The sequence below is a fragment of the Varanus komodoensis genome, unplaced genomic scaffold (assembly GCF_004798865.1).
Source record: "Varanus komodoensis strain SLA01 unplaced genomic scaffold, ASM479886v1 scaffold7_1, whole genome shotgun sequence".
In the NCBI taxonomy this organism is placed as follows: domain Eukaryota; kingdom Metazoa; phylum Chordata; class Lepidosauria; order Squamata; family Varanidae; genus Varanus; species Varanus komodoensis.
Window position 1 is genome coordinate 12,806,212 of NW_025336479.1, and position 27,167 is coordinate 12,833,378.

The window sequence follows — 27,167 nt, forward strand, 5'->3', positions numbered from 1 at the left end:
AGGAGTGGACTATGTACTTTATTGTGTTTTGTGGGTTGTTGTGTTCAGGTTGGTTGGTATTCCTTATCTAGGAGCTCTGTAGAGGTGTTTGCAACTGCAGAGATTCATGAGATTTATCTTCCCCACCACTTCCCTGTGGATTTGAGCATTCCAGTATTTGCCTCTCCATCTTCCTTCACAGTTTGATGCTGTACAAAAGTGGTAGATGACATGAATTGAACATATCATTCATATAGCTTAAAAACAAGGTTTCATTGAATTACATTAAAATGTAAGGTAAGACATTAAAATGTAAGTTATATAAAATCGAAGAAGTTAGCAATAGCTTGCTTTGGTACTCATATATCTACATTTGTTGTTATAATAGGCATAGCTTGTAACAATCAAGAAACAGTTCACAGAAGTATGCTGAGAGTATACAATAAAAAGAACATTTGCAGTTTTCTTCCAGACATACAAGAGATACTTGCAGCATGTAGGCAGAAGGGGACTACAAAGACGAAGTCTGTCCAGGATGCCCTTTTGAAGGAGGAGGGAAACACATGGGCAGTTTACTAGAGGCACATGAGGGTAAAAACAAAAGGGTTGAATGGATTAAGGCAAATGACACAAAAGGAAGACCTTTCGGGGACAGGGGACAGTGGGGAACAAGACTTCCCTGATCAGAGCAGAAGCCCACCTTAGGTCTAAAGCTGTCCTTACAGCTTTAGGTCTAAAGCTGTCCAGACTTTCAGCAGCCATACGGCGGAGCTTTCACTCATTTTGTTGTAACACAACTGATGATCAGCCGCAATAAAAATTAGTATACTTTGTTTAGTTCCAAAGTATGTACATACACCAAGTTTTACTACTAATCAGAAGACCTTTCAACAATACTAGTCTTGTACTTGCTATTTTGTATTTGCAAATCATTGCAAATTCTCTACATTTTTGAAAATAATCCTGTACTAGATTAATTACATTGAAAAAGACAACAGGATGCTGCTAAATCATAATTTTACAAAGGAAAACAAAATCCACAAGGTGGAATGTGCTAATGTCTGGATTCACATGATATGGCCAACTTATCATGGATGCTGTTGACCTGTCATCTGAGTTCATACCACTACCTGCAGAATGGTTTCTTTTGAGGTAACAAGCCACCCTGGCAACCCATGGCTTGTTCTAGGGGTTGTTCATCTCATGACAAGATGTTGTATCATTTGAGTGCAGAAGATTGATTCCATTGTGGGTTGCAGGGAACAGCTAGCTAATTGTTCAGCAAGAACAGCAAAAGCCCTTGCTAGTCTTTGCAATCTTACCAGTCATGGCCCCTTCATTGGTACTGAAGTGACTGTCACTGGTTCACCACCATTTTTTCAACTCTAGAAATGTGCACAAATGTCTTCATATTGTTTTGTCAGTCTTTCAGAGGTGTGCAAGTGGGCACTTACGGCTGTCAGACATATGTAGTCTTGCATAGTCATTGCCCTTGTACATTTCAGCTGTCAAAGAGAACAAAGCAGAGTTGTTAACATAGATACAAATTGGCAAATTGAGATAGCATCTAGGCTCATTTGCACACATTGGCCAAGTAGTAACTTGAAAATCCCAAGTAAAGCAGGGAAAAGTATGTGAGTGCCCTCCATATTTTTAACACTTCCCTGGTAAGTAAATGGAGAGGAAATATCAAACAAATTTCTTCCCAGTTTACTTCCCAACCATGACATCTGCATATATTTCCCTTTTAATTACCAGCCAAGAAAGAGGCATATATTTTCCAGTTTTAAAAAACTGCAGATTTGACAGGCAATTAACAAGAAACCCATAGAAGTAGCAGATCAGGATGGGGCAAATGGGGCACCAGCACTGTTGAGACTCATTCACTCCAAGTGGTCCCATTAACTCCCAGGTTTGTTTAGGACTGTCAAGCACTCACAGAAACCACATCAGTTGGTGCTCTAAAAATAAGGTATTACTAGGAGAGGGAGCCCAACCCATAGATCTCAATTGTGTAGAGGTTTACATTGCTAAAGGAGAGATCTTGTTGCCACCCCCTTTTGGTACACTTAGTTTTTTCCCCTTTAGCTGTGATCTTCCAAGGCTGAGAAGTTGACCTTGGAAGAGGCAGGGAGGGCAAGAGTGAGGTACCACCACGATATGAGGTATCTTGGTGGGGCCTCAAGCCTCTCCTTCTCATAAAATTGGCTGTGTGTTTTTTCAGGATAGAAAAAGAACTGAGGCCATGTTCTCATCTTCACCGCTCCTACCCTTGACAGGATGTCTATAATGCTCCAAATTCAGAGGGCCATTGACAGCTGGATAAGATTGTGCTGTTAGTGTGTTGTGCGAACCCACCCAGTATCTCTATTTTTATAGCATATACAGTGAAAAGAACCATGCAGAATGCTATACATAGAATCATAAAATCAAATAGTTGGAAGGGGCCAGAGGGCCTTCAGGTCAAACCCCCTGCTCAGTGCAGGACACCAAGTTAAACCATCCCTCTCAGATGGCTGTCTGGTTGCATCTTGAATGCCTCTAGTGTGGGAACATCCACAACCTACCTTGGAAATTGGTCTCACTGTTGTGCTGCTCTAGCAGTCAGGATTTTTTTTCCTGATATCTAGCCAGAATCTGGTTTCCTGCAACTTGAGCCTGTAACTTGGTGTCCTGCACTCTGAGATGATGGAGAAGAGATCTTGTCCTTCCTCTTTGTAACAGCCTTACTTGGAGAGTGCTATCATATCTCCCCTCAGTCCACTTCTTGAGACTAAACATATCCAGTTCTTTCCATCTCTCCTCACTGAGCTTTCTTTCCAATTCCTGGATCATCCTTGTTGCCCTCCTCTGAACTCTTTCCAGCTAGCCTATATCTTTCTTAAAATGTAGTGCCCAGAACTGGATGTAGTACTCCAGATGAAGTCTAACCAGTGCTGAGTCAAGGGAAATTAGTACTTCCTGGGACTTAGAAATGATACTTCTATTAATGTAGCCTAAAATAGCATTTGTCCCCTTTGCAGCTACATCACAGTGTTGTCTCATACTCAGCTTGTGATTTACAACAGGTCCAAGATCCTTCTCACTTACAGTATTGTTGAGCCAAGTATTTCCTATCTTTTAACAATCCATTTGGTTTCTTTTTCCTAGGTGCAGAACTTGGCATTTGTCTGTATTGAATTTCATTCTGTTATTTTCAGTCCAATGCTCCAACCTATCAGGAGCACCTTGAATCTTCTTTCTGTGTTCCAGGATATTAGCCATCCCACCCAGTTTTGAGTCATCTGCAAATATGATAATTGTTCCTTACACTTTCTCATCCAAATCATTAATAAAAAAAATATTGAAGCGCTCTGGGCCCAGGACTGAACCATGAAGTACCCCATTTGTTACCTTTCCCCAGTTTGAGAAGGTGCCATTGAAGAACACTCTTTGAATCTGATTCTGGAGGCAACTGTGGATCCACCTGATCATTGTTCCATCTAGTCCACTTTTTGTTAGTTTTCTAATCAAGATATCATGGGGCACTTTGTCAAAAGGCTTGCTAAAGTCAAGATATTATTTTTGACTGTCCACAACATTCCACAACATTCCCACAGTCCAAGGAGGTTACCCAGTCAAAAAATGAAATCAGATTAGTCTGGCAGGATTTGTTCTTGAGGTATCCATGCTGGGTGGGGGGGAAGAGGGTGGTTGCCCTCTCCCAGCTACCCCCACCCCCCATACTCGGTACAGCACCAACATTGCCTGGTAGTATGGAGAGGGGAAGTGGCCATGGTCCATATGGACTCTATCTCCCTCACGAGGCTTCCTGACCAGTCAAGTGCAGGTCTTTACTTTGTCCGTATCTTGTACCGGGCGACTAAGACAGACGAGGGATTCTGCTGCTGTATCACACACCCCACTGCCCAGCAGACCGGCAGGATGATGGTTCTGAGGTGACCTCAGCCTCCATTCCAAGACTGCCTTGTCTGGGGCAGCTTCGGACTTCATGGAACCCATGGGATCCATGGGCCTGCCTCAACATGTCACTGGCCACACTCTGGATCTGGTTTTCTTCACTGAGTTGGAAGACTGATCTGATGATAGAGGATTAACCCTTGAGAGAGGGAGTGGTGGCTGCCCCTATAAAGACAGCAGTGGTCACACCACCTATTAAAAAGCTACACCTAGATCTGGAGGACATAAATAACTATTTATTTATTCATTTAAAACATTTTTATGCCGCCTCCATTGCAACAAAACCTCGGGGCGGCTCACAACAAGAACAAAATATACAAATATATATACTATTGACCTATAACCATATTTTCTTCATGGGCAAAGTGCTTAAATGGGTTGTGGCCGGGCAGATCCAAGCACTCTTGGAGGAAACATTATCTGGATCCATTTCAGTAAGGTTATAGGCCTGGTTTTGGAACAGAAACTGCCTTAGTCATGCTGTGGGGTGACTTTTGCTGGGTGAGAGGCAGGGCAGTGTCATCTTGTTGATTCTCCTTGACCTCTCAACAGGTTTTGATATATCAACCATAGAGAGGCTGGTTAGGTTGGGAACTGATGGCACTGCTTTGCGGTGGCTCTGCTCCTACCTGCCTGGCCATCTCCAGATGGTGGAGCTGGGTCATTTGTGCCATGGGGTTCTGCAGGGCCCCATCCTGTTCCCCATGCTTTTCAACATCAACATGAAACTGCTTGGAGAGGTTACCTGGAGGTTTGGGCTGAAGTGTCACCAATACACAGATGACACTCAGCCCTACCTCTCCTTTTCATTCAATCCGGGTGAGGCAGTGACATTTCTTAACCGGTGCCTGAACTTGGTAATGGACTGGATGAGGTCTAATAAGCTGAAGCTCAGTCCAGACAGGACAGGTGTTGCTGGGGGGCAGTCTGTCCATCCGACTGGGAAATTTTCAACCTGTCCTGTTTCACAGGCGACCTTGGTGGCCAGGAATACCTTCTATCAGCTTTGGCTGATTTTTCTGTTCCTACTTGGATGAGTGGAGCCTTGCCACAGTTGTCCATGCACTGGTAACCTCTCACCTGGATTACTGTAATGGGCTCTACATGGGCTGCTTTTGAAGATGGTCTGGAAACTCCAGCTAGTTTAAAATTCAAAACAGCAGTAGGCTGTTAAAGAGGATGGGTCCTGGAGAGCACATCATGCCAGTACTCCATCAGTTGCATTGGCTGCCTGTTGTCCCTCAGGCCCAATTCAAAGTGTTCACATTAGCATCTAAAGCCCTAAATGGCTTGGGGCTGGGATATCTGAAGGAATGCCTGTCTCCATGTATCCCTACCAGACCACTCTGATCTTTCATGGAAGCCCTTCTCCATGAGCTACCCCCTAATGAAGTAGGGGGGGATGGCAAAGAGAAGGGTCTTTTCCATGATTGCACTTTGCTTGTGGAATACTCTTTCCAACGAGGTGTGTCTGGCACCCTCCTTACTTAATTTCTGCCATCAGGTAATGACATTTTTATTTAATGCTTGTTTATAGTAGTTGTTTTGATTCTACTATGTTACTAGTGTGGCTTGCTTTCTGTATATTACGTTCTTCTGTACTGAATATTATTTTAATTGGAGTTTATCCTATACATTGGTTTTTACAATTTTATTCCATTTTATGATTATATTGACATGCTGATTATTTTTGTCTTCATTATGAGCTGCCCAGAGAGCCTTCAGGCTATGCGGCAGCATACAAATGTTATATAAATAAATAAACAAACTTCTTTAGCTGTGGCCAAACACCTTCTTTCCAGGCCTTGTAAGGTGCAGCACATCCCTTGCCAGCAGTCCATCTTCTAGGAAGTATAGCCCATGGGGTCCCAGTATCCAAATCTCTCATGTTGCCACCAACTTCATAGCCAGGCATTCACTTGGACTATTTTTCTTTCCCTGTCAATTCCTCTTCAAACTGGAAGGACTGAAGAAAAAACTATCTGAGCCCCAGAGTTCTTGACTTTCCTGCCTAAAGCCTGGTGTGGTTTCTTCAAAGCTCTGCTTGGCAGTGTCATTTGTTCCCACATGTATAAGAAGGAAGGGATATGACCAGTGGGTTATATGAGCCTTGGTACTCTTTCAGTTATATCATTAATCTGCCCTGCAGGGAGACAGCATACCAGATGAGTCTACAGGTCCTCCTGACATACATGTGTTTCCATCCCACACAAGAGGGAGTCTCCCACAACTAAAATTCCTTTCTTCTTGTTTTTGTAAGCCTTGGCATCATTGCAGCTGCTTGATTGACCTTTTGCCTCTTGTTCAGTGTTGCCCAGGACGCCTTGCAGTTCTTCCACAGCAGGTTGCCCTCCAGTCTCATCCTTGAGTAACTGCAAGCAGTTTGATAGTTCTGCTGCTTCCACTGGTGCAGGGTGCCTGCTAGTGCTTCTGCACCTGTCACTCTTTTCCAGGGAGTTTCCTCCTCATTTCCCCTTCCCTCAGGATTCCCCTCTTCTGCCTCAGCTTGCTGGTACCTTTCTCGCTTCTGTACTGCTCTTAGCTGTCACAGTTCTACCACTCTGTCTAAAACCACTTCGTCTTCTTTAATTGCCTTGAGGGTGGACACTCACTGCTCTAGTGTTCTCTCCTTTTCTCCTGACAGGGCGACTACACAGGGCACTTGTTGCATGTGTAGGTCATGTTGCCCTCCGGCAAGAAAGCAAACTCTGCACAGACACTGCAGGTCACCACCACTAGGGAGTCTTCCCAGTCCACTCTTTCTGCTGCCTTTTTGATTCTAACTTGTTGGACCTGTTGTAGCAACAAGTGCTATCTCCTGTTTTCACTAAAGGGTTAACAACACAGTTCTACCAGTAAATGAGAGTGTGTTACAATAAGGAAACAAAGTGGGGGGATGGGGGGAATCTAACATACTTCTCAAAATAGAAAATGCATTCTCTGAAGGTTTTTTTTTCCTGTCAATGGGTAACTCATACCCCAGTTCTAAATACATTTGTTTGGACACAAGTATGCTTTGGATAACAGTCTTGAATATTTTAGACTTCACCGTGCTGTTGATAGCTGCTTCAGAATGCTATTAAAACAACTCATTTGTTCCTTTTCGGCCATATCATATTTAAATAATGGCTTTTTAGTGAAACATAATATACTAACATTCAGACCACTTTCCAGGCAGGCTAGGAAGTATTAAGGTAGCTCATTTATTTGCAGTAGTGGTGGAGAAGATCAGAAACCAGAACATTCATGGGGCAATGATCTACTCATACCATAGATTATCCTGATAGGGTTCGGTGGAGCCTGTTTTTTGCCTTTCCCTCCTGTATATGAGTGTATTGGCGTGCATACAAGCACAGGGATATTTGGGTGACTGAAAGGCCTGTGTGTGCCACTATATTCCCATCTAGCTTTCTTTCATGCACAGACTTCCGTTTATGCAGTCCTATACACATGTAGGTGAGCTTAAGTACTGTTAAACTCAGTGAGACTTAATGTCTGAGTAGACATGCGTATTGGTACACTATTCATGTCTGTTTGCTTTTTCTGAGCATGTGTCAGGTAAAGGGAGAGGGAAAATAGGATTGCATTGGGCCCCATTCTGGATCTTCAGTCCCTATCGACCATGTCCCTTAGTCATGATAGCTTTAGATGAATCAACCATTTTAGGATTTGGTGAATTAACACCAAAATTTGTATGGGTGATCTTTTTAATTCCAGTAATTGAAATGAAAGTTCACATACAATTTACTTTAAGAAAAACTCCCAAGAAAGTGGATATTTGTAAAGTATGCGTTCATGGTGTGGCCGGGTACCTCTAATCTCAAATCACCATCCCAAAATCCTTACAAATGATGACTATCAATCCAAGTTTTAAGCACAGACTTTAAGCAAGGGCCATGCTTTTGATTTCATACTGGCCTCAATGAAGTATTGCCTCCTTCTCTTCCCTCCTCCTCTGAGAGGATTTACACTGAAGATTTTTTCAGTGCTACTCTACAGAAAACTGCAAGATTTCAATTCTTTCCTGCTCTACTGCAATGGAGGACAAGATGTTGTTTCTGCTAATGAAAACTGAGATATGGGCCAGAGATCTCAGTCAGATCTAGCACCACATGCTGAATTGACACAGATAACACTGCATGGGAGCTAAAATGTAATTGTCTGGCTGCATTGTCCTGCTCAAACCATCTCCCAATGACATTTCAGACATTGTTTCACACCTAGCCTTTTGATAAATGGGGATTTTAAAAAGTATGTGCCACAGTACTGCATTCCCAGAGTCCATCGTTTGTGCTTCGTCTCTCCTGCCTCATGTAGGCTTCTCACAGTAATATCTCCCCTCAGTATGTTTTGGACAGACACATTTGAAAATCTGATTCCTGGCACAGCACAATGCCTCTTCTCCTTCCTAAAAATTGACCTTCCTTTTTTATTTTTTGTTAAGGCTCAGCATTAACTCCCCGCACCCCACAGTTGGCAAGTGTAATGGAATAAAAAGCACAGGACTGTTTTGCCTGATTTTAGCATTTAAATGCATGGCCTTTCTTATCTCTTAACACACATGCTGTTTGTCTTAAACAGACAATAGCCATGATTCAGAGCTCCATGTGTTGTTGGAGGGCAAGAGCCATGCTCTTACCAGGTTCTATGCCTTTGGAGACCTGACAGTCAGAGAGCTTCATTGTGCTTACAGATCAGTGTGGCTGTTTACCAAAACACTTTTTTTTTCAAATAAAAAGGCTTCCAGTCTCCTATTTCGTATGCTTGTTTCAGCACAAGCACTGATCTGCCACCTCCCCCACCTCCAGAACCTTTCCTGGACTAATAAAGGGCATATTTGAATCTTGTCACTTTTCCATAATCCCTGCAGTGCTTGATAATATCAAGAGAAATGTCTGAGAAATCAGCTTGGAAATTTCACATCGCATTGTGATGTCCCTACAGGACAGTTAATTGCTGAAGCTTATCAACATAAGTTTAGCAAAAAGAAAAGGGGGTGAATCAGGCAGCAGAAATGCCCTGCATGTGGTGTCCTGCATGATTGGTAATAGCCACAGAGTGATAAAAGGATTAGCATGTGCAAAAGACAGTAGATTGCCTCTTTTTGCTGTAGCAGCATTTTTGTCACTCTCTTCTAGCATATATGACTCTCTCATCCGTTAAATCTCTCTCTCTCTCTCTCTCTGTCTCTCTCTCTCTCTCTCTCTCTGTCTCTCTCTCTCTCTCTCATGCAATGTGAACATTTACACACATGGTGCGCAAGGCTAGGCTATTGGCAGTTCTTTCTTTCACACACAATTACTACTTTTTCTTGCATGTGTGAATTACTACTTTTTCTTGCACTCCCCCCCCCCCCGCCACCACAGTTTATGTTTCTTTATGATTGAGTTGTTCATTTATGGCATTCCAATGGGGAAGAAGTCCTGTGTCAAGCCAAGTGACAGCTGTGGAATGATACTGGCAAGCCAAGAATGGCATAGTGGATATTCTACCCTACAGGACCATGAAAGGATATGTCCACATGTGGCAGCTACTGAAACCATCCTGACTGAACTTATCTCCTTGCAGACACATCTAATGGGGCCCCTTTATTTAATTCAGCTATTTATCTGCAATATTTGTGCACCACTTTTCTTCAGGTAGGTTAACATAATTTGCAGGAATCAAATAATAAAAACAGCAATATACAGAAAGGAGAAACAGCAATAAAAGCTATTGCCACCTGAGGCAAAGGATGTAGGTGGATCCAGGGAGTTTTGGCTTTGAGGCAGTTTAGAAATGCAATACTCATCATCATCATCATCGTCATTGTCGTCATCACCTCCACTGGATTTAGAAAGTCTTGATTTGATGCGGGAAGCTGAATGCAATGATCTTTGTGTTCTTCCAAGACCAAAAGTTCCATCACAATGAATTACTGAGAACTGAGACCTTTTATCTCTCTAGATTAAAAATGAAAGCTCTGCTGATTTGCCCTCCCAGAGGGGCAGGTTTCTTGTACTTGATGGAGTTACAGCTGTAGAAACTTAAGAACAAACTTGAGAAATGCTTAAAATAATGCAGAGATTTTCTTCCACTGGACAAGATGGTCAGGGGAAGCAATTCAGCATTTGTTTAAAAGATAGAAGTTTGGGGGTGGGGGGAGGCAGTTAGGTGAGAAACCTTTCCCTGAGCTCTTGCAGCTTGTTGACCCATATTCCAGACTTCCTCCCCTGCATGTGTGACCTGGCAAATAAGAAAACTTAAATGCTTAGAAAATGTACTTTGCTATTCCCAAATTTTGACATAGTGTTGTTACAAACAGAAGTTGCCAGCTAAGCATTATTCCCCTTGTATTAAAAGTAGCTTCACAGTCTTCAAGACATTGCCCTGGTTTCTATTTCACTCACAAGTACATGCATGCTAATGTGGATATTTTACCTTCTTTCTATATTCCCTACTTTAAAAAAAAAAAAACAAAACCCTTTCTAGTTAAAAAGACCCACAAAAGCAGTATCTAAATAGTATATAATTAATGTGTTCTGCTTTTTTCTTAGAACTGTGTTGTGCTTCAGATATCCATTTTGGAAGTAGCAGTTTTTCCAGTGCCTGCATTCTACCCTACTTACACCTTATGATTTATGCCTGGCCTATTTATAGTGTTAGCTCTAATTCACAACAGGGAATGTGCCCACTGTAAGCCTTGTTGTACACCTGTGCATGTAGCCATGTCCCAAGCCGTGGGGAAATGAACCCAGGCACGAGTTTCCAGGTAGTCCCATTCTCAGCAGAAAGGTAATTCTAATACAGCCTGTGCTTCAGCTTGATGTACTTTGTGCCCTAATGGGTAAACTAGCCCAGGTTCAAGCTTGTGTTGCAAAACCTTTGCCTGCTGAAAACTGGCAGAGAAAGTCATAAAATGCTTTAAATTATCTACTATTACTATTACTATTATATAATAAAGTCACCATTTCTAGAAATAGCATGGAAAATACTTGATTGGGTGGATAGCATATCTGTTCTCTCCACTGCCTTTCATGGTCACCTTTTCTGCTCCTGATGGCACAAGAGAGGACCAACCAGGCAGTAAAAGGAGATGCCTGACCTTCTCTTCCCCTCCCTCTCTCTTCATTTCCTCTTGCTGGCTCTCTTTGTGTCCTTCCATGTTGGTCCCATATGCAATCTATCTGGCTCCTTATTCCCTTTCTAGTGCACCCATCCAAGCGAGAAGGAGAAGGAAAGGATGGCTCAGATTCTCCAGATGGAGATCCCCAACTTTGGTAACAGCATCCTGGAGTGCCTGAATGAGCAGCGGTTGCAGGGCCTGTACTGTGATGTCTCAGTGGTAGTGAAAGGCCATGCTTTCAAGGCGCACCGGGCTGTGCTGGCCGCCAGCAGCTGCTACTTCCGGGACCTTTTCAACAACAGCAAGAGCACAGTGGTGGAGCTTCCTGCTGCTGTGCAACCTCAGTCCTTCCAGCAGATCCTCAGCTTCTGCTACACTGGCCGCCTCAGCATGAACGTGGGCGACCAGTTTCTACTAATGTACACAGCCGGGTTCTTGCAGATCCAGGAGATTATGGAGAAGGGGACTGAGTTCTTCCTGAAGGTCAGCTCACCTAGCTGTGACTCCCAAGGCTTGCACACTGAAGAGGCGCCTTCATCGGAACCACAGAGCCCTGTGGCACAGACGTCTACCTGGCCCTCTGGCAACACCCCTTTGCCTCTGGTTTCTCGTGTAAAGACGGAGCAGCAGGACTCGGACTCTGTCCAGTGCACATTTGTGGTTAAGCGGCTCTGGGAAAGCAGCCAGAAAGAAGGCGGAGGAGGTGGTGGCGGCGGCGGTAATGGCAGCCGCAAAATGGCCAAGATCTCCTCTCAGCAGGAGCTCAGTGGCAGCAACCGGCAGACCCAGCAGCAGGTCCAGCAGCAGCAGCAGCAGCAGCAGGCGGCCCAGCAGCAAGGGGCGTTAACAGGAGGCAGCGGAGGGGCTGGCGTGGTCAGCGGTCCCAGTACTTCAGACCAGACGAGCCCTGGCACCTCCAGTGCCTATACCAGTGACAGCCCCAGTTCCTACCACAATGAGGAAGATGAAGAGGAAGATGCTCCTGAGGAGGGCTCTGATGAGCAGTACCGACAGATCTGCAACATGTACACGATGTACAGCATGATGAATGTAGGGCAGACAGGTGAGTGTCGAGGACTGTTTGGGAATGGCGGTATTGATGCTCAGCCTCCTCCTTAAAGGCGGGGAATGCATTCCAGTTGCCTGCCTGTGTCTCGATGAAACCAACAGTCAGGCAGGCATCTGAACAAGTGCTTAGATGACTTAGGGGAATCTTGGATTCCAGGAAGTAAATGTAACAGTGGGACCCTGGAAGTTGGATCTACTTAGCCTGTCAAGAGCATGGACTCTTCACATTTTTGCAGCAGAAGTGGGTAGATAGTAAAGATCTACACCTGCCGTCTAACTCTGAGTTGTGGGCTTGTCTCGTTTCATGCACATATGCAGTGGAAATACACATAGGGAGCTGCAGTTGTTTTAGACTCCCTGATGAGTGTTTCCATGAGTGTTCATGAGGCATAAAAGCATACAGAGAAACTAGGAACAGCCTTGCATGTTTAGAAGTGGATGAATGCTAAACATTCTGGTTAGCATGTAGTAGCTTCTACTGCAATGTGTGAAGATCCCTGAGAGATGAACTTGATGCCAGTGTTAAAGGTTTCCATCAAAGGAAGGAGAGTCTCTGGCATTTAAAAAATATTTTTTTATTTCTCCCAGCTTTAGAATCTGCCTAGAATTATTTTCTGTAATGTGCTACCCTTTCCAGACCTAGTGAAGGGTCCTCCCAGATGAGACTTTTATCTCACTATTGCCATGCCTCGTTCATGGAATTTTATTGGGGAGGGGTTCAGACATCATTGTCTTCCACTCATAATTCCCCCATGTTTTTCCACTCTTACCTATATCTTTTTCTTTACTTAAGAAAATCTGTTATAGGGACAGAGCAACTGCAGAATACCATCTAACTGGTAGTGCCCACACTCAATGTTTCCTTTGTCTGGAAACATTCTAAGAAGGTATAATTTAGAGATAACTGAAAATGTCTATATATTAATAATATTGGCAACCTAAAGATGTGAATAATTCCTGAATCTGGAAGGTGTGACTTGGTGACCATGCTTTGAAATGCTACTTTTAAGAGCAAGTGTACAAGGATAGTCCTTGCTTTGTGGTTTTTCTCAGGTTCCTGTCATACCCATGAAGTTGTGTGTCAGTGGAGAATGAGGGCTGGCTTTGTGTCCTTGGGGCCTTTTTCTTTCTTGTCAGCCTAGTTTGCAAAGGCCAGATACTCAAGATTTCTTCTGAGTCCACAAAATGCATATTGCAGCCTGCAGGAAGCAGTAAGGTGGTTAAGCTCACAGAACAGCCTTCCCCAACCGGGTGCCCTTCAGACATGATGGATTACATGTTCCATAATCTCCCAGCCAGTTATACTGGGGACCTAATGGGGCTTTTAGTATGACCCTTCTGAAGAGCACCGAGTTGGAGAGGCTGTTATAGAGACCTATGGCGATGGTTCAGGCCTTGGTGACTTCCAGGCAAGAATACTGTCATGCATGTCACATGGAATTGCCCATGAAGAGTGTTCTGTAATTTTGGAAACTAGGACTGAATACTACTGCCCGTTGTTTAATGGGCTTCAACTGGCTTTTTTCAGGATACATTGGGTCGTATCCAGTGTTCATCTAACTTTAATCCCATCACTTAATTGGGTCTGTTAAAGTAGATCTAAAATTGGATACAACTCACTGGCTATGAGCTGGTTTCCAGACACAACTCAGGATGCTGGCTTTGATGTTTAAAGCCCTAAATGATGTAGGTGGTCTTTGTCTTCAGGGATAACTCCTCCCATACCCCCTCCATCTCTAGGCATTTGAGCTGCATTCAAATGCTCCCAATCCCCAAGTATTTCAGCCCCATTGGCTAGCCAGCACCAGCAACTGAACCGTCTCTGTTGGAGCACCAATATTTTAGAAAGCCTTCCCATAGCACGTATTTTTAATGCCCTCTTTGACATCCTTTCAGAGGCACCTGAAGACTTTTCAGTCTGCCTTTGATGGTTGATAGTTTGTTCCTGCTTCAGGTCTATTTGTATCTGTGTGTTCACTTGTTCTGTTTAAGGTAGTTTAAATTGCTGTGTAACTTTTTTTGTACTCCACTCTGAAACTTATTAAGAAAGGGTGTGTCTGTGTATGTCTTTAAAGAAAATAATAAAATAGGCTACGGGCCTATGTCAAATCTCAGCTCAGCCACCAGCTCGCTCAGCCTTATGAAAGTTGCAGTTTGCAGCCTCACTGGCCCTTCCCCGAGTCCTTAATATGAGAATGATTATATTTGTGTTCCCTCTGTGTCTGTTGTATAGATGGCTGAGATTCATATGAAACACTTTGGAAAAATGTCCTGTAATAATGATGAACAGCAACCTTACATAGTGCTGAATTTGTAATGCTGATAAAATCATTCAGCCCCTTTGGGTGCTGGTGCCTGGTCACCTGTCGGTATTGCCTCATCCTGCCTTTGGTTGTCTGATGATGGCCAAATCCTTTTCTATGACTTGGGTGATCCTAGAAGCTACAGCAAGTCAGCAGTTCCCACTCTCACAAGCTCTTAAATTGCTTTCTGCTCTCTAGAGAGAAAGGATGGTTGTATGATCTCATTTTTAAAAGGATAACCATATCCTTTCATTGAAAAGATCCAGAACACAAGCTCTTAAATGGCTTTCTGCTGTTGAGAAAGAAAGGGTTGGTTGTATGATCTCATTTTGAAAGGAATAACCAAATCCTTAAATTCCATTAATCCAGGAGGTCTGTGAATTAGTATCACTCACATAAGAATTCTGTTCAAGAAGGCAGTGGGTCTGTGTGGAAGCTTTTAAACCAGGGGAAATGGCCTTCATGCCTAGATTTCACAAAGTTTATCTACCATTCCATGCTTGCTTTTCACACAAGTTCTTCATATCTCCCCCCTGCACCCTCACCTTTCTTCTTTGCCCAGCAGAGAAAGTGGAGGCTCTGCCAGACCAGGTGCAATCGGAGTCTCGCAACCGGATACGGGTGCGGCAGGACCTGGCTTCTCTGCCTGCTGAGCTCATCAACCAGATTGGCAACCGGTGCCATCCCAAGCTGTATGATGAGGGTGACCCAGCTGAGAAGCTGGAACTTGTAACAGGTAAGATCAGCAACGTGGGCTAGTAGGGTCAGAGTTGTGTAGGTAAGCACTTACATTTCAAGCTCACTGCAGCCAATAAGAAACATCTCAGTTACTTCTGGGATTACTGAGAATCATCCCAAATGGGCTGGCATCTTTTGGTACGAAGCTGTGCATGCATGCGTGAGTGTGGCAGGGGTTCTCCAGATAGAGTGCTCCTGTTGGCCATCAGAAGGCATGGCACAGCTCTGCCACCTCCCCCGCCATGGATTTCCTGTGTTAAGGAAAAGGATCAAAGAAGAGGTGTGAAAGCATGCAGCTGAGATAAGACTGGGCCAAAGCCACAAAACTGGCATTTATTCATGGCTGTTCTTCTTCATGCTCTCTGTGACTCACATATATGAGTCATGTGCCTTCATCCGAGTCAGAGACCAGAGAGAAGTTCCGCTCTGCCTCTGTGGATTCAGAAGGAAGGAAATTATATTCAGTGGGGTGTATGCTTTTTTCCCACTGCAAACTTAGCATTCTGTTTAGCAAACCACAAAACAGACATGGCAGACAACGAACAGGTTTTATGAGGAAAAGCAGCAACTTTCTTCAGCTGTCACCTGGAAGACATCAGAAATCTCACCCAGGAATTAGGAGGCCAGCAAATCGACACAGGCCACATGGTGACTGTGGATCCAAGGCTGTCCTCAACAGTGCCAGTCAACTTGTGGAAGCCGCGCTGGCCTATCCAAGTGGCACCCTGTAGTGGAGCCCAGCCACTGGCTCCTTTCCTGCAGAATGCATGCAGTCTTTTCCATGCTCGTGACAAGTGGGTACTCTCTCCCTAGTCTCTACCTGAGACTAGTCCATCAAATTTGAAGGCACTGCCCCCCCCGCCCCCCGCTGCTGCCACATTAGGATCATCCGCTCTAACCACATTCTTCGAGAAGAAATCATTACCCTTTTCAGCAAGGGCACAATCGAAACATTCCCAGCTGCACAAAGAATCACTTGTTTCTTCTCCAGATTCTTTACTGTCTCCCCCACCAAAATGGCAGTCTTTGATGTATAACCTAACTTTGTGATGTAAACCGATAAATTTGCCCAGATAAACTTAAGATGACTGTGCTGTCCAGGTTTCTTAGGTGAGCATTTACAAATGCACGCAGCCCACCTCCTCCCCACCTCAGTGCCTCTTCTTCTGTGGTGTGGCAGACTAGGAAGTGAGAGGCAAGTGGAAGCCACACCTGGCGTGCATGCAGAGGAGGTAGGTGTGGCTCCCACCCAAAATCCCATTTGATTCTGGCTTGTTTCGAATGGCTGTTTTGCACAGGTGCATAATCCATGTTTGTGGGTTCACAGATAACCACTGGAACCACAGTTACAGATAAGCAACATGTCTTTAGCTGGGCTCATGTTTATAATTATAATATACTGTTGGAAGGTGAGGGGAACTGGATGGATCGCATTGTTAAGTATACTGCTGCTTGCTGTTTCCACAAAGCATTGTGTACTGTGATGTGTTAGATGTCTGGCTAGGTGTTTTATTGGACTCCCTTGATTTTCAAAGTGCTTTGTTGTCGCCACAGGTACCAATGTGTACATTACTCGGGCACAGTTGATGAATTGTCATGTCAGTGCTGGGACAAGGCACAAAGTTCTTCTCAGACGGTTACTAGCATCCTTCTTTGACCGGTGAGTAAGTGTTCCATTGTTGTGTGGGGAAATGGGACTGGGCAGTTCTGTTTCTCTGTTTTCTCCCCTTCTTGCCCTAGTATGTACTATTTTGTATGGCAGGGCAGGGACTGGGATAGGCAGAGATGGACAGAGTTGGCAGTTAAGGGAAAGAGTCACTTAATTACTTGCTCTCTTTAACCACTTGCTAGGAACACCCTTGCCAACAGTTGTGGCACTGGAATCCGCTCCTCCACCAATGACCCTAGTCGGAAACCCCTGGACAGCCGGGTACTGCATGCTGTGAAATGTGAGTAAAGATTGGTTAAAGAGCTCCTCTTACTGGGGTTGGATTGCGTGGGAAAGTAGGTGAGGGGTGGAAAGGAGATCTAACTTGGGGAAGCTTGTTGCATTGGCCAGGAAACCAAGTCAGACACCCTACAGACATTATCGGATAGTTTCTCAGTATAGGGTAATGCAGGCTAAAATGTTGACACAATGCCATATCTTTTGGGGAAGCTGTTTCATGCTGGGAGAAGGTCAAGAAATGTACAGAAGCGAGTTGTAGTTTCTCTGAGCTATGATAAAAAGTAAGAAGAGTCTTTCAGGACCACTGCTAGAGATTTGTGAAAGTACAGGGCCTAATCTGTGGGGAAATTCATCCTATCTATGTCATTTGAAGACAATAGCATTTGTAAGTTGCTTGAAAATATATGGTACAGGGGGAAAGTAAAACCAGGGGTGTTGACTGTGTGCCTTTGGCTCATGAATATTGGATTAGCATACATAACTGATGAAGGGGACTCTTAACTGTAACCCTCTGGAGACTCAGTGAGACATACTCAGTGGGAGGAATACATGGGCCACCAGGTCAAATGCACTTTGTACACAGCCCCTTGAATGATTGGTGTTGAAAAAATCAATGTATTGCTGTGTGAAGGGTTTGAGCGGGTCTTTTCTTCCAAAGCATGCTGTGACTTCACACTTAACTGTGTATCAATTATGCTGTGGCCATCAGGTGATGAGAGGCTGGAGAGGTATGAGCTGTGGGAGGCCTCCTGCCTGCTGCTGTCATGGCACTGACCATCCTTTCCTGTTTTCAGTTTATTGCCAGAATTTTGCCCCCAATTTCAAGGAGAGCGAGATGAATGCTATTGCTGCTGACATGTGCACAAACGCCCGGCGTGTCGTCCGCAAGAGCTGGATCCCCAAACTGAAACTACTGATGGCCGAGGGCGATACCTACACGACCTTCATCAATGACACTGGCAAGATGGAGCCAGACATCATGGGTGTAGAGCACAGCTTTGAGACGGGCAGCCATGACGGTGACGCAGGCACCTCCACCGAGGGCCTCCAGTAGAACGTGCCCGCCTCGGTTTTTCCAATCAATGGTTTTTATTTCCTAATTTGATTTTTTTTTTTTTTTTTGTAGAATCGTTTTCCACTTTTTTTTCATTTCCTTTTCGTTGTTGGTTTGGTTTTGTTTCAGCAGAGGGGAAAGAAAGCATTGTGCTGTCTCCTTTTTAAACAAGAAATCTTCTTCAACATGGGCCTTGCTTCCTCAGGCACCACAGCTAGTACGAGCGCAGAGGGGAGGTCCTGCTGCTGCAGTGGCAGTTCTGGCTGGCATTTCCCTCCCCCTCTTCACCTTCCCTTTGTCCTTGTTGCGCTATTAATTGTTTTAGATATATATTTTAGTAGATTTTTTTTTCTTTTGGGAAAAAAGTCCATTCACAAAAAAATGGGAGTCCATGATCTGGGGAAGAATTGTCCCAGAGTGCTGCCTCTTCCTTCATCAGATCTGGTTCTCCCTAGGCAGGGCTTTAACTTGGACTGATCATCATCCAGTCTTTCCTCAGGTCCATACCAGAGAGTGGAAAAATCCTAGTGCCATGAGAAATGCAGACTGGGAAGGGCCTGAACCCAGTGCTGCTGTCATGTCATCCCGCCCTTCTCACTTTCTCCCCCGTCCCCTCCACGCTTGCTTGGCCACACAGCAAGGCAGTGAATTCCCTTCCTGTTGCTCTTTGCATCCTCCGGTGCACGTGCGCACCCTCTGTTTGCCTTCTCGACCTATGCACTTCCCCTACTCCATGGCAGCCCTTCAATTTAGACCAGTGATGGCGAACCTTTTAGAGACCGAGTGCCCAGACTGCAACCCAAAACCCACTTACTTATCGCAAAGTGCCAACACTGCAATAAAACCTGAAAACTGAGGTTCTGGTTTAGAAAAAACAACTCACAGCCAGTCCAAGCAATCCATCCATCCTTGGCAGTGCTCTGACCGGCCATGCAAAAGCTTGGACAAGTCGCAGATAATGAGTCACGGCGTGTGACATCATCGCCTGGCGCCACTACTCCTTTCTGAGCATGCGCATGGCCCCTATGTATGCTGTTATCTGATGCTTGGCTGCTGGGGCGATGTTGGGGCGTCTTGACTCACGTGCCGACAGAGAGGGCTTCGCGTGCCGGCTGTGGCACGCATGCCATAGGTTCGCCACCACTGGTTTAGACCATTGCCTGTAGGCCAAGCCTGTCCACCAGAGCAGCCCTCCCATAGTGGGAGCAGCCCAGTGTCGGCAGCGCAAAGAAAGATCTTTCTGTGGAGGTACAAGACTGGAATCCAGTGGGGGCGCCTCCTGTTCCTTTGAGGCCGCCTCTGAAATGGGTGGTTGTGACATGGGCTGGAGTCTGCAGAGAGTTCCGTTTTCAGCCACTTTTCAGGCTGTTTGCATCCGTGCAGCATGTGCAGGAACCTGGAAATGCTGCCTGGTTTGCTTCCCTCCCCCTGCTGCCCTAGTCTGGAACTGTTCTTAGAACTTGGTTCCTTACTATTGCCAGCTAAAGGGTCAGTCCCCTCCAGTCTGTACTTGGGGGAACAGATAACAGCTCTGCTGCACTACTTCCCAATCCTTTCTGCTTCCTCAAAGGACATGAGGCCTGGGAGCAAAGTTCTGAAGGAAGGGGCAACAGTAAAGGAGGAAGCCCTCCTTCCTTGTCCTAGCAGTGCCCCAGCATGTGAGGATGTTGCAGCGCAAGGGGAAGGGCTTGCCTTTGGGATTCTAAGGCCACTATCTTCCATCCTGTGCTGAACCTTTGGCCAAGCTCGTCTCCCCAAAAACAGGTCACTGATTGCAATGTGAAACGTCTCCCTTTATGTTCCCAAACTTCATGTCAGTCTCACATCCATGATGCCTCTGAGTAGCATTTGATCCAGAGTAGTGAACTGTCCAACTTGGTTTCATAGGTTTTGCCTTTATATTGAGATGGGAAATAAAGAAGGCAGAGCAGAGATAATTTGGGTTTTGGTTGACTGAATGGCATGACCGTAATAACGTTCCATTCCCTGTTCTTTTCATTTGTTTGTATAGGTCAAGGTAATAACTTTAACTTCTGTTGGGGGAATCTCTCTCTTTCCCCTCTGGACATCTTTGAACATAGAACTAGCAGATACTCAAGAACTATCCTATGTGCATTCATGTTCGTTGTTACACCAAACACTTGCTTAGTTTTCCTCTGAGCAAATTGAACTTATCTCCTGAATTGTGACAGGAGGCAGTGGGTGGCAGACTTTTTCATGAATTAAAAACATGTTTAATGATGCAAACCTTTGTCCTTGAATCTCCATGAGAATAAATTCCAGAGCATTGTCTGTGTAGCATTCCTCACAGAAAAAAAGATGAACAGTGTAGTTCTGTAAAGACCAGCTTTTTATGATTTCAGGTCAGGCCCTTCATCACTGTCAGGAGTGCCTCGTGTAGCCCCTTCAGTCAGTCGAAGCAAAGCTGACCTACCTGGTGAAGGCCTCCTTTCTTTCTCCCTCACAGGGAGGTTTGGCAGTTGCTAACTGGGTCTGGTAAAGGCAAGTGACTCTGAAGGAGGCCTGGCTGTCTTGTGGAATAGCCTTTCAAAAATTCTTTTATAAACTGTTACAGCAAATAAGGCCAAATTCTTTGTTTAAAAAACTGAATGTCCCTTATAAACGTTAATCTGTTTAGGAGACTATTTCCACTTGTCTCAAGGGAGGCTAAGGAACCCTCAGTTTTTTGTGGCAGAGGAGGGCTGGTTCCTCGAGCGGCTGTTTCATGTCTTAATTAAAATCTGTATTTACTAATTAAGAAATATTCCTTATTTTCTGAAGCTCTAGAGGAAACAGCTAAACAAAAGATGTATGCTTACCTACCAGTAAGCCCAACTGAAAGCAGTGGGGCTTTTTCCAAATAAACATGTTTAGGATTCGGATATTACAATGCAATTTTGGTCTCAGCATGTTAGTCGGAGTTCTTAGTGGACAACTTGATAAGATAAAGACTCACTCACCATCTGCATGAATGCATCAGTGCTGTCTGAGCAGGAACATCTGGTTTTTGGGACCCCTAGTGGGGAGTTTTTAAATCTTAAAATAACATATGCCTGTTTTGCATGTCCTTTAACATTCGGGATATTGCTTCATGTATGAGTTGATTTCTACTTAAGGGCATGCTGTTTGTTTACTTTTGCCAGGTCAGTTGGCAAACTTACCCTTTTAATGAATAATAAAATGCATTTAGATTTTCTTTTTTTGCCACTGGAGGGAGACAAAGATACATGCACTATATTCCAGGAGGTCTAAATGAGTACGTATTTTTGCAGGGGCCTTAGCCAAGACTGTGAGGATTGCTCATTGAGATGTTTTTACGAAGAAAGCTTGTAACTATCGTCATTTATTAGACATCTGACACCAATCTGTGTTACAAACCTGTGGTGACTCTAGCCTGGATTCATAATTGATTTCTTCTTGGAATCTTGGACATTCTCGGGTTTTGAATTTACTGAATTTCCTCAGTCATTCCTAGAATTCCCGTTCCAGAGATTCCGTTGGTAGGAACTCATGATGAGTTGCATTAACCTTGCAATGCTGTGATGCCTTGACTATCAACTATATCGGCATTTGCCCTGCACCTCGAGAAACAGGTAACTTTTTGCCAAGGTCTGAAAACTTAAGTGTTTGACATAGACACAAGTTCAGATTTAACGCAGTATTCACTTTCTTCCAAGCCCATTTTTCCCCTTTTCCATGTGCTGCTTGTAAGACAGGAAAGGGTTCTTTTGTCTTCCAGTCAGAAATGCGTCCCATTTTTCTGCAGTGTGTATGATCATTTATGTAGATAAACTGTTCATTTCACCTTGGATTTGTACTTTACTCCAGACAAGTTGGATGTGAAATTTGTAAACATTGTAGACCTTTACTAGAAACCAAATAAGGGCATATGTATAGTTGTTTATTTGCATATGCTGAATAATCTTTTGCCATGCTCAGTTAAGAAAAGGGTAGTATGTGGCTTTAAAAAGGAAGGGAGTGTGTATGTGTGTGAGAGAAAATTTTCTGCATGTGATTTCTCAAATAGTTGTAGGAGGGAAATCTAATGAGTTGTCACATGAGGACTGACCTTGGTCAAGTTATAGAGAATATGAGCACTGAACAAAGGGAGAGACGTTAATGTGATGGTGGGGCATTTGTCATTCTCATCCAGGAAAAAGATCCACATGGATAAGCAACCATAAGCTTTGTGTAATGTTCTGGTGCAAACAGGGACACGCATCTGGGGCTGCCGTTTGCCATGGGTTAGAATGCCTTAATCTGTTCTTCCTGGTCCAAGGGCACAGGGGCTTGCCCTTCTTCCATCACCCTCGCCTCTGGAGCAATGTCGGAAGAATCACTCTTCCAAGTCTACCCTGGCTGCGGGGGTGAAACCTTATTGATCCAGCACTGAGATACACCCTTGATTTTGCCGCAGCAGCAGCAGCAAAAAACTTCCTTGAGGAGATAATGGGGTCATCAAAAGGGAAGGGCGAGTGCCTGACTTCCACCCGCCACATGTGCACATACTCCACAAGTTCTGTTTTTTTTTAAAAGCAAAATCATTGCTTGGGTAGAGAGACAAAAAATATTGCAAAATCTTACCTGTGGAATGACCTGGGCTAGAAATTCTTCTTCCCAGTATTCTCTTCTAAAAGAATTCATCTGAGCTGACAATTCTTGGGAAAGGGACTAAACTTCCAGTTATAGTGCTGTTTAGATGCTGCTAGCTGGGCACCACCTAATATTTTAAAGTGTATGTCTAAAAGTAGAATGGATGCCTGCATCTGGTGTGCGTTCTTCATATATATGATGGAGGCGCACATGCCAGTAAGGTGGGATTGAACGTTTCACGGGTCTCCCGTGTTTCACAGACTGCGTGTACGTCAGTATTCACTGGGGAATGCATTCTGCTGCGGCAGTGTGAGACGGCCAGCTTGGCTATTTGTTTTCTTTCAGGGCTGACCCCCAGATGGTTTGGCCTACAACTTGCATCATCCCTTTCCAGGGGCTGTGCTGGCTAAGCCTGATCGGGTTTGTAGGCCAAAACTTATAGAGGAGCATAAGTTGCCCACCCCCCGTTTCTCTGCTTTCAGTACTTTTAAGATGGCCTTGGTCTTTCCCCTTTCTCCTCCCGCTCAGCTGATGCATGACTGGGAGCAGCATGAGGTTAACTTGCAGTGAGTGCCTTTTTCTTCCTGCAAGTCACCAAGGGCAGAATTAGAGGCCTCCCTGGAGGTGGGACTCCGATGGCTGAGCCCCTGCACTACTTCCTTGCAGCCAGCCTGGAAGGAACCACACCTGCTGCCTCCCCCTTTGGGCCTTGGAGGGGGAAATGTGGTGTTCTGGGGGTGGGGCGGGGAGGGAGGCTGCAACCCTGGAGTTACCCTAGCCTCCTCCAGCGCCGTGGTCTTCTTTCCACCCTAGGCCAAGATTGAGAACAGCCATCTTGAGAAGTGCAGGGTACGAGGTGTGGTGGCAGCAGTGCTGCACTCCTTGCATTGGATGCTCAGAAGCATCCCGGTGCAGCGTTTACGAGCATCTGCTACTGGGATGATTGGGCTGCGCCCAAACAAGCCACGGTTTGGACTGAGACGTCTTCCTAGGGCAATGAAGGAAGCATGGCATCCTTGTTCATTCTATAGCTGTTCCATTTCATCTTCACTGTTCCCCCACTTTCATGTTTTGATACAATTCATTGTAGGTGATGCTCACATTCTGTCCTCTAGTTATTGCACATCTAAGTGGCCAGATAGAGGAGTTTGCATGTTATCCCAGCAAAAGCTCAAATCAGCCTGGTACTTCCTTCCCATGTGGATGTCTAGCCTAGCCATTAGATACCACATTCTGGGATTTCCTAGGTATGTATATTGATATTAAACTTTACAGAGGGCATCATTTAGCCTACGAATGCAGTTTTGTTCTGCAGAAAATGTTCCACAGAGCTTATCATGCAACTGATCTAAATACTTGAGATAGAGCTCTTGCTTCCTACTACCTAACACAAAGTGGCTCATGTTTGGAGTGTCTCTGCATGCTTATCAGAGCTGTGCTTGGGGGACAAAATGCAGGGTGCATGCTTTGCGCACCAAAACTCCCAGCTTCCATCCGTGGCATCCGCGGGTGGGGCTGGAAAAAGCAGTACAGGCAATAGTTACTTAGTGGGCCCATGGTCTCATAGCCTAGTAACAGCTGTGCATGTCTCTGTCCTGCCCTGGCATTTGACAACCACAAGTGACTTGATGCCGCTTCTGTAGCTGACGCCTTTGGTGGGTCCCTTCATATCAGCCTCTTTACCTTTGCACGGACTGTCATTTCACTGTCATTACCTTCTCACTCAAACAAATTATCTGAAAACCTGCTTTGAGTTGAGGGTAAGATAAATTTGAGTATAGTTTGACAGGGTGGTAGTCCTGACATTTTGTAACTGTAGAGTGAACATGGGCTCTTTTGTGGCTGTGTTGTGAAGTGTAATGCAAGCAGCACCTGCTGGAGAAGAGCAGCCACTCTGCCGGGTGCTCTTGACCTATTGTTGTTCAAAGAAAAGGGAAAGCCTGAACTTGAGTGGAAAGGAGCAAAGGTGCACTATTTCTTCCATGTACCCCCAATAGCTGTGTGTCTAAAATGTCAACAGGGTTCCAGAGAAACTGGTGGCAAGACTTATTTGGCAGAACTTATATGAACAATTGGATTTACACTGGAATATAGATCAGAACATACAGAATAGTGTGCAGTAGAATTTGGTTTTATTTTCCAGGTGTGATTGCTTTAGGTACCCACTGGGGGCCAAAGAACAGATGAGTGCATTGGTTGGTTTTCTCACCAGGTGGCCAGGGCTGCTTTAACTGAGTTTAACCTTGAAATTGACCTAAAGAACCCCACTCTGTTGCTATGTGTTGTGAGCTGACATCCAAGGCAGGATTGCCAGGTATAAATTTCCCAAACAAGACAGACAGTGGTGGTGGAGAGTCTAAAATAAGAGCATATCTTACATCCTTTGGGACTGTGGCCTTCTGGAATCCTCGGCAGGTAACAGCCATAGAAGACCCGCTCCAATGCATCTTGTGGTTCACTGCTCGTCTCAAGGGTGCTTGCCAGGGTCGCAGGAGGGGACTTGGTGGCGTTCTCTCTCTCTGTCGAGGTTCCTTCCACCCTGCTGGGAATTCTCCCCAGTGTCATCTTCGCGTCTGGGGCATGCTTTCTGTTGGGGGCGGGAATGACCACAGGTGCGGGGAAGGGAGCGAGGCCTTTTTTCCTTTCTTTTGCTGTATCAACTTTTGTCATCTTATTTTGTTTTTTTTAACTCTCTCTCCCGCAAAAAATAAACCCTAGAGCAAACAATTTTTTTAAGAAAAGGACAAAAAATGTACACTGAAAAGCACTAATGAAGCCTGATTATGTAACCTCTGTGCAGATGCAGCATGGACTTCTCTTACCCTTTCCAGGCGCTTTGGGTTGACGCAAGCAGCTACTCCACTATCAGCCCCTCTCCCTCCCCTGACCCTTGTAAAATCCTTCTAGAGAGGAAAACCAGTCCTTTAAAATAACAAAAGCAACCACCCCTTCTCTCCCAGACCACCCCAGCTCCCTCAGCACCCCCCGCTTTTACCTTGAAACCCACCCCTTTGCCCCGGGTAATGCCAGTATTTGTTCTGTGTTATAAGTGCCAAGAAAAATTTTGTGACTCCCTCATCCCCTGTGACCTGAGAGTATCAAGAATTGCACATTAACTACTGTAAAGATTAAAAAAAGGAATTCAGAAATGTTAATAAAAAAGTTTGTAACAATTCTGTATCTGGCCATTTCATTTGCAAACCTGATTCCTCTGAGTCATTACGGGCAACATTGCTGAGCTTAGAAACAGTTGGTACGCACTTAAAGGAGGAATCATTGTCTCCACGCTAAGAAACACCTGTTTTCAAACAATATAACCCATTGTATAGAACTAATGCAATCTGGGGTCTGTGTTTACTCCTAAATTCCATATCCTGCAAATAGTTCCTTAGCTTAGTCCAACCTTTTGCAACCTTTTTAACTACACCTCCCAGCATTTCCCTAGTTACCTGGCTTGGGGATGCTAGGAGCAGTAGTCCAACACATCTGGGGAGTACCAGGTTGAGAAAGCCTGGCTTAAGCCAACTAGTTGAAGTAACCATGCTTCAAACCAGTGTGGAAATGTTGGCCAAAATCTGAAACTACTTAATTAGGTCCTCTGTTGATAGAAAGCTCTTCCTGAGGGAGGCTTCCATTACCGGGGCAGAAGAGAAAGCATTTGATGTGTGTTCCCTGCCTCTGAAGTGGCCTATATCTGCTCCAGAGGGTTGGAGGGGATTTCAGGGTCATGAGCAAGATGGCTCTGGAAGCGGCTGAGGGAATGCTCAAAGTGCATCTGCTTCACCATTCCACAGACGGAAACCTCTATCAACAGAGGGACACCAAGTCAGCTACAACCCTTCGGTTGCTAAAGCTCACCAGAGCTCACTACATGGTTATTCTGTAAAAAAAAAGGGGAGGGGGGAGAGTTAAGACTACACTACATACTTAGCCCCAGTAAATGTCCTTCAACACAGTGGGACTTCTTTCCAAATAAACACAGGGTTGGCCTCTCATGGGAGAGAAGAGAAGGGGGAAAGCTCATGATCTCAAAACCCTATGTCTTGTTTACTGGACTGGATGCAACATTATGTTGAGCAGCCAGTGGAAGTGTCCTCTTCTCTGCAGACCTCCCAGATCTTTTCGTGGATTCATCCAATGTTCCCGAGTAGATGTGGCGGGGTGCAAGGAGGCTATAGGAGAATTCAAACCACCACTGGAGTCTATTCCACAAATGGAAGGGCACTAGTACATCTAACTTACGTAAGCTAATAAAGATCTTTAAAAGCCCAGCATAACTCCAATTGAAAGTGCTTAATTGTGTCTATATTTTTAAAGCCAGTTTTGAGCATTAGACAAAGGATAGGCTAGTCCATGGTTACTGGCTACAATAGCTAAATGGGCCATCCTTATTCAAAGGCAATTTCCCCACCACTGAGT

General features: G+C 44.8%; 1 protein-coding gene across 1 annotated transcript in view; it reads left to right on the forward strand.

Annotated features, from left to right (window-relative positions):
- The window catches only part of NACC1 (nucleus accumbens associated 1), a 40,026-nt gene extending 14,105 nt beyond the window's left edge, over window positions 1–25,921 (forward strand). The window contains exons 2-7 of the mRNA XM_044453942.1: window positions 11,129–12,107; window positions 14,978–15,151; window positions 16,708–16,813; window positions 17,005–17,102; window positions 17,896–18,186; window positions 20,167–25,921. Coding sequence (XP_044309877.1) covers window positions 11,162–12,107; window positions 14,978–15,151; window positions 16,708–16,813; window positions 17,005–17,102; window positions 17,896–18,155 — 1,584 coding nt within the window. The 5' untranslated portion in view covers window positions 11,129–11,161 and the 3' untranslated portion in view covers window positions 18,156–18,186; window positions 20,167–25,921. The remainder of the gene's footprint in view (window positions 1–11,128; window positions 12,108–14,977; window positions 15,152–16,707; window positions 16,814–17,004; window positions 17,103–17,895; window positions 18,187–20,166) is intronic.
- Window positions 25,922–27,167: the final 1,246 nt, after the last annotated feature.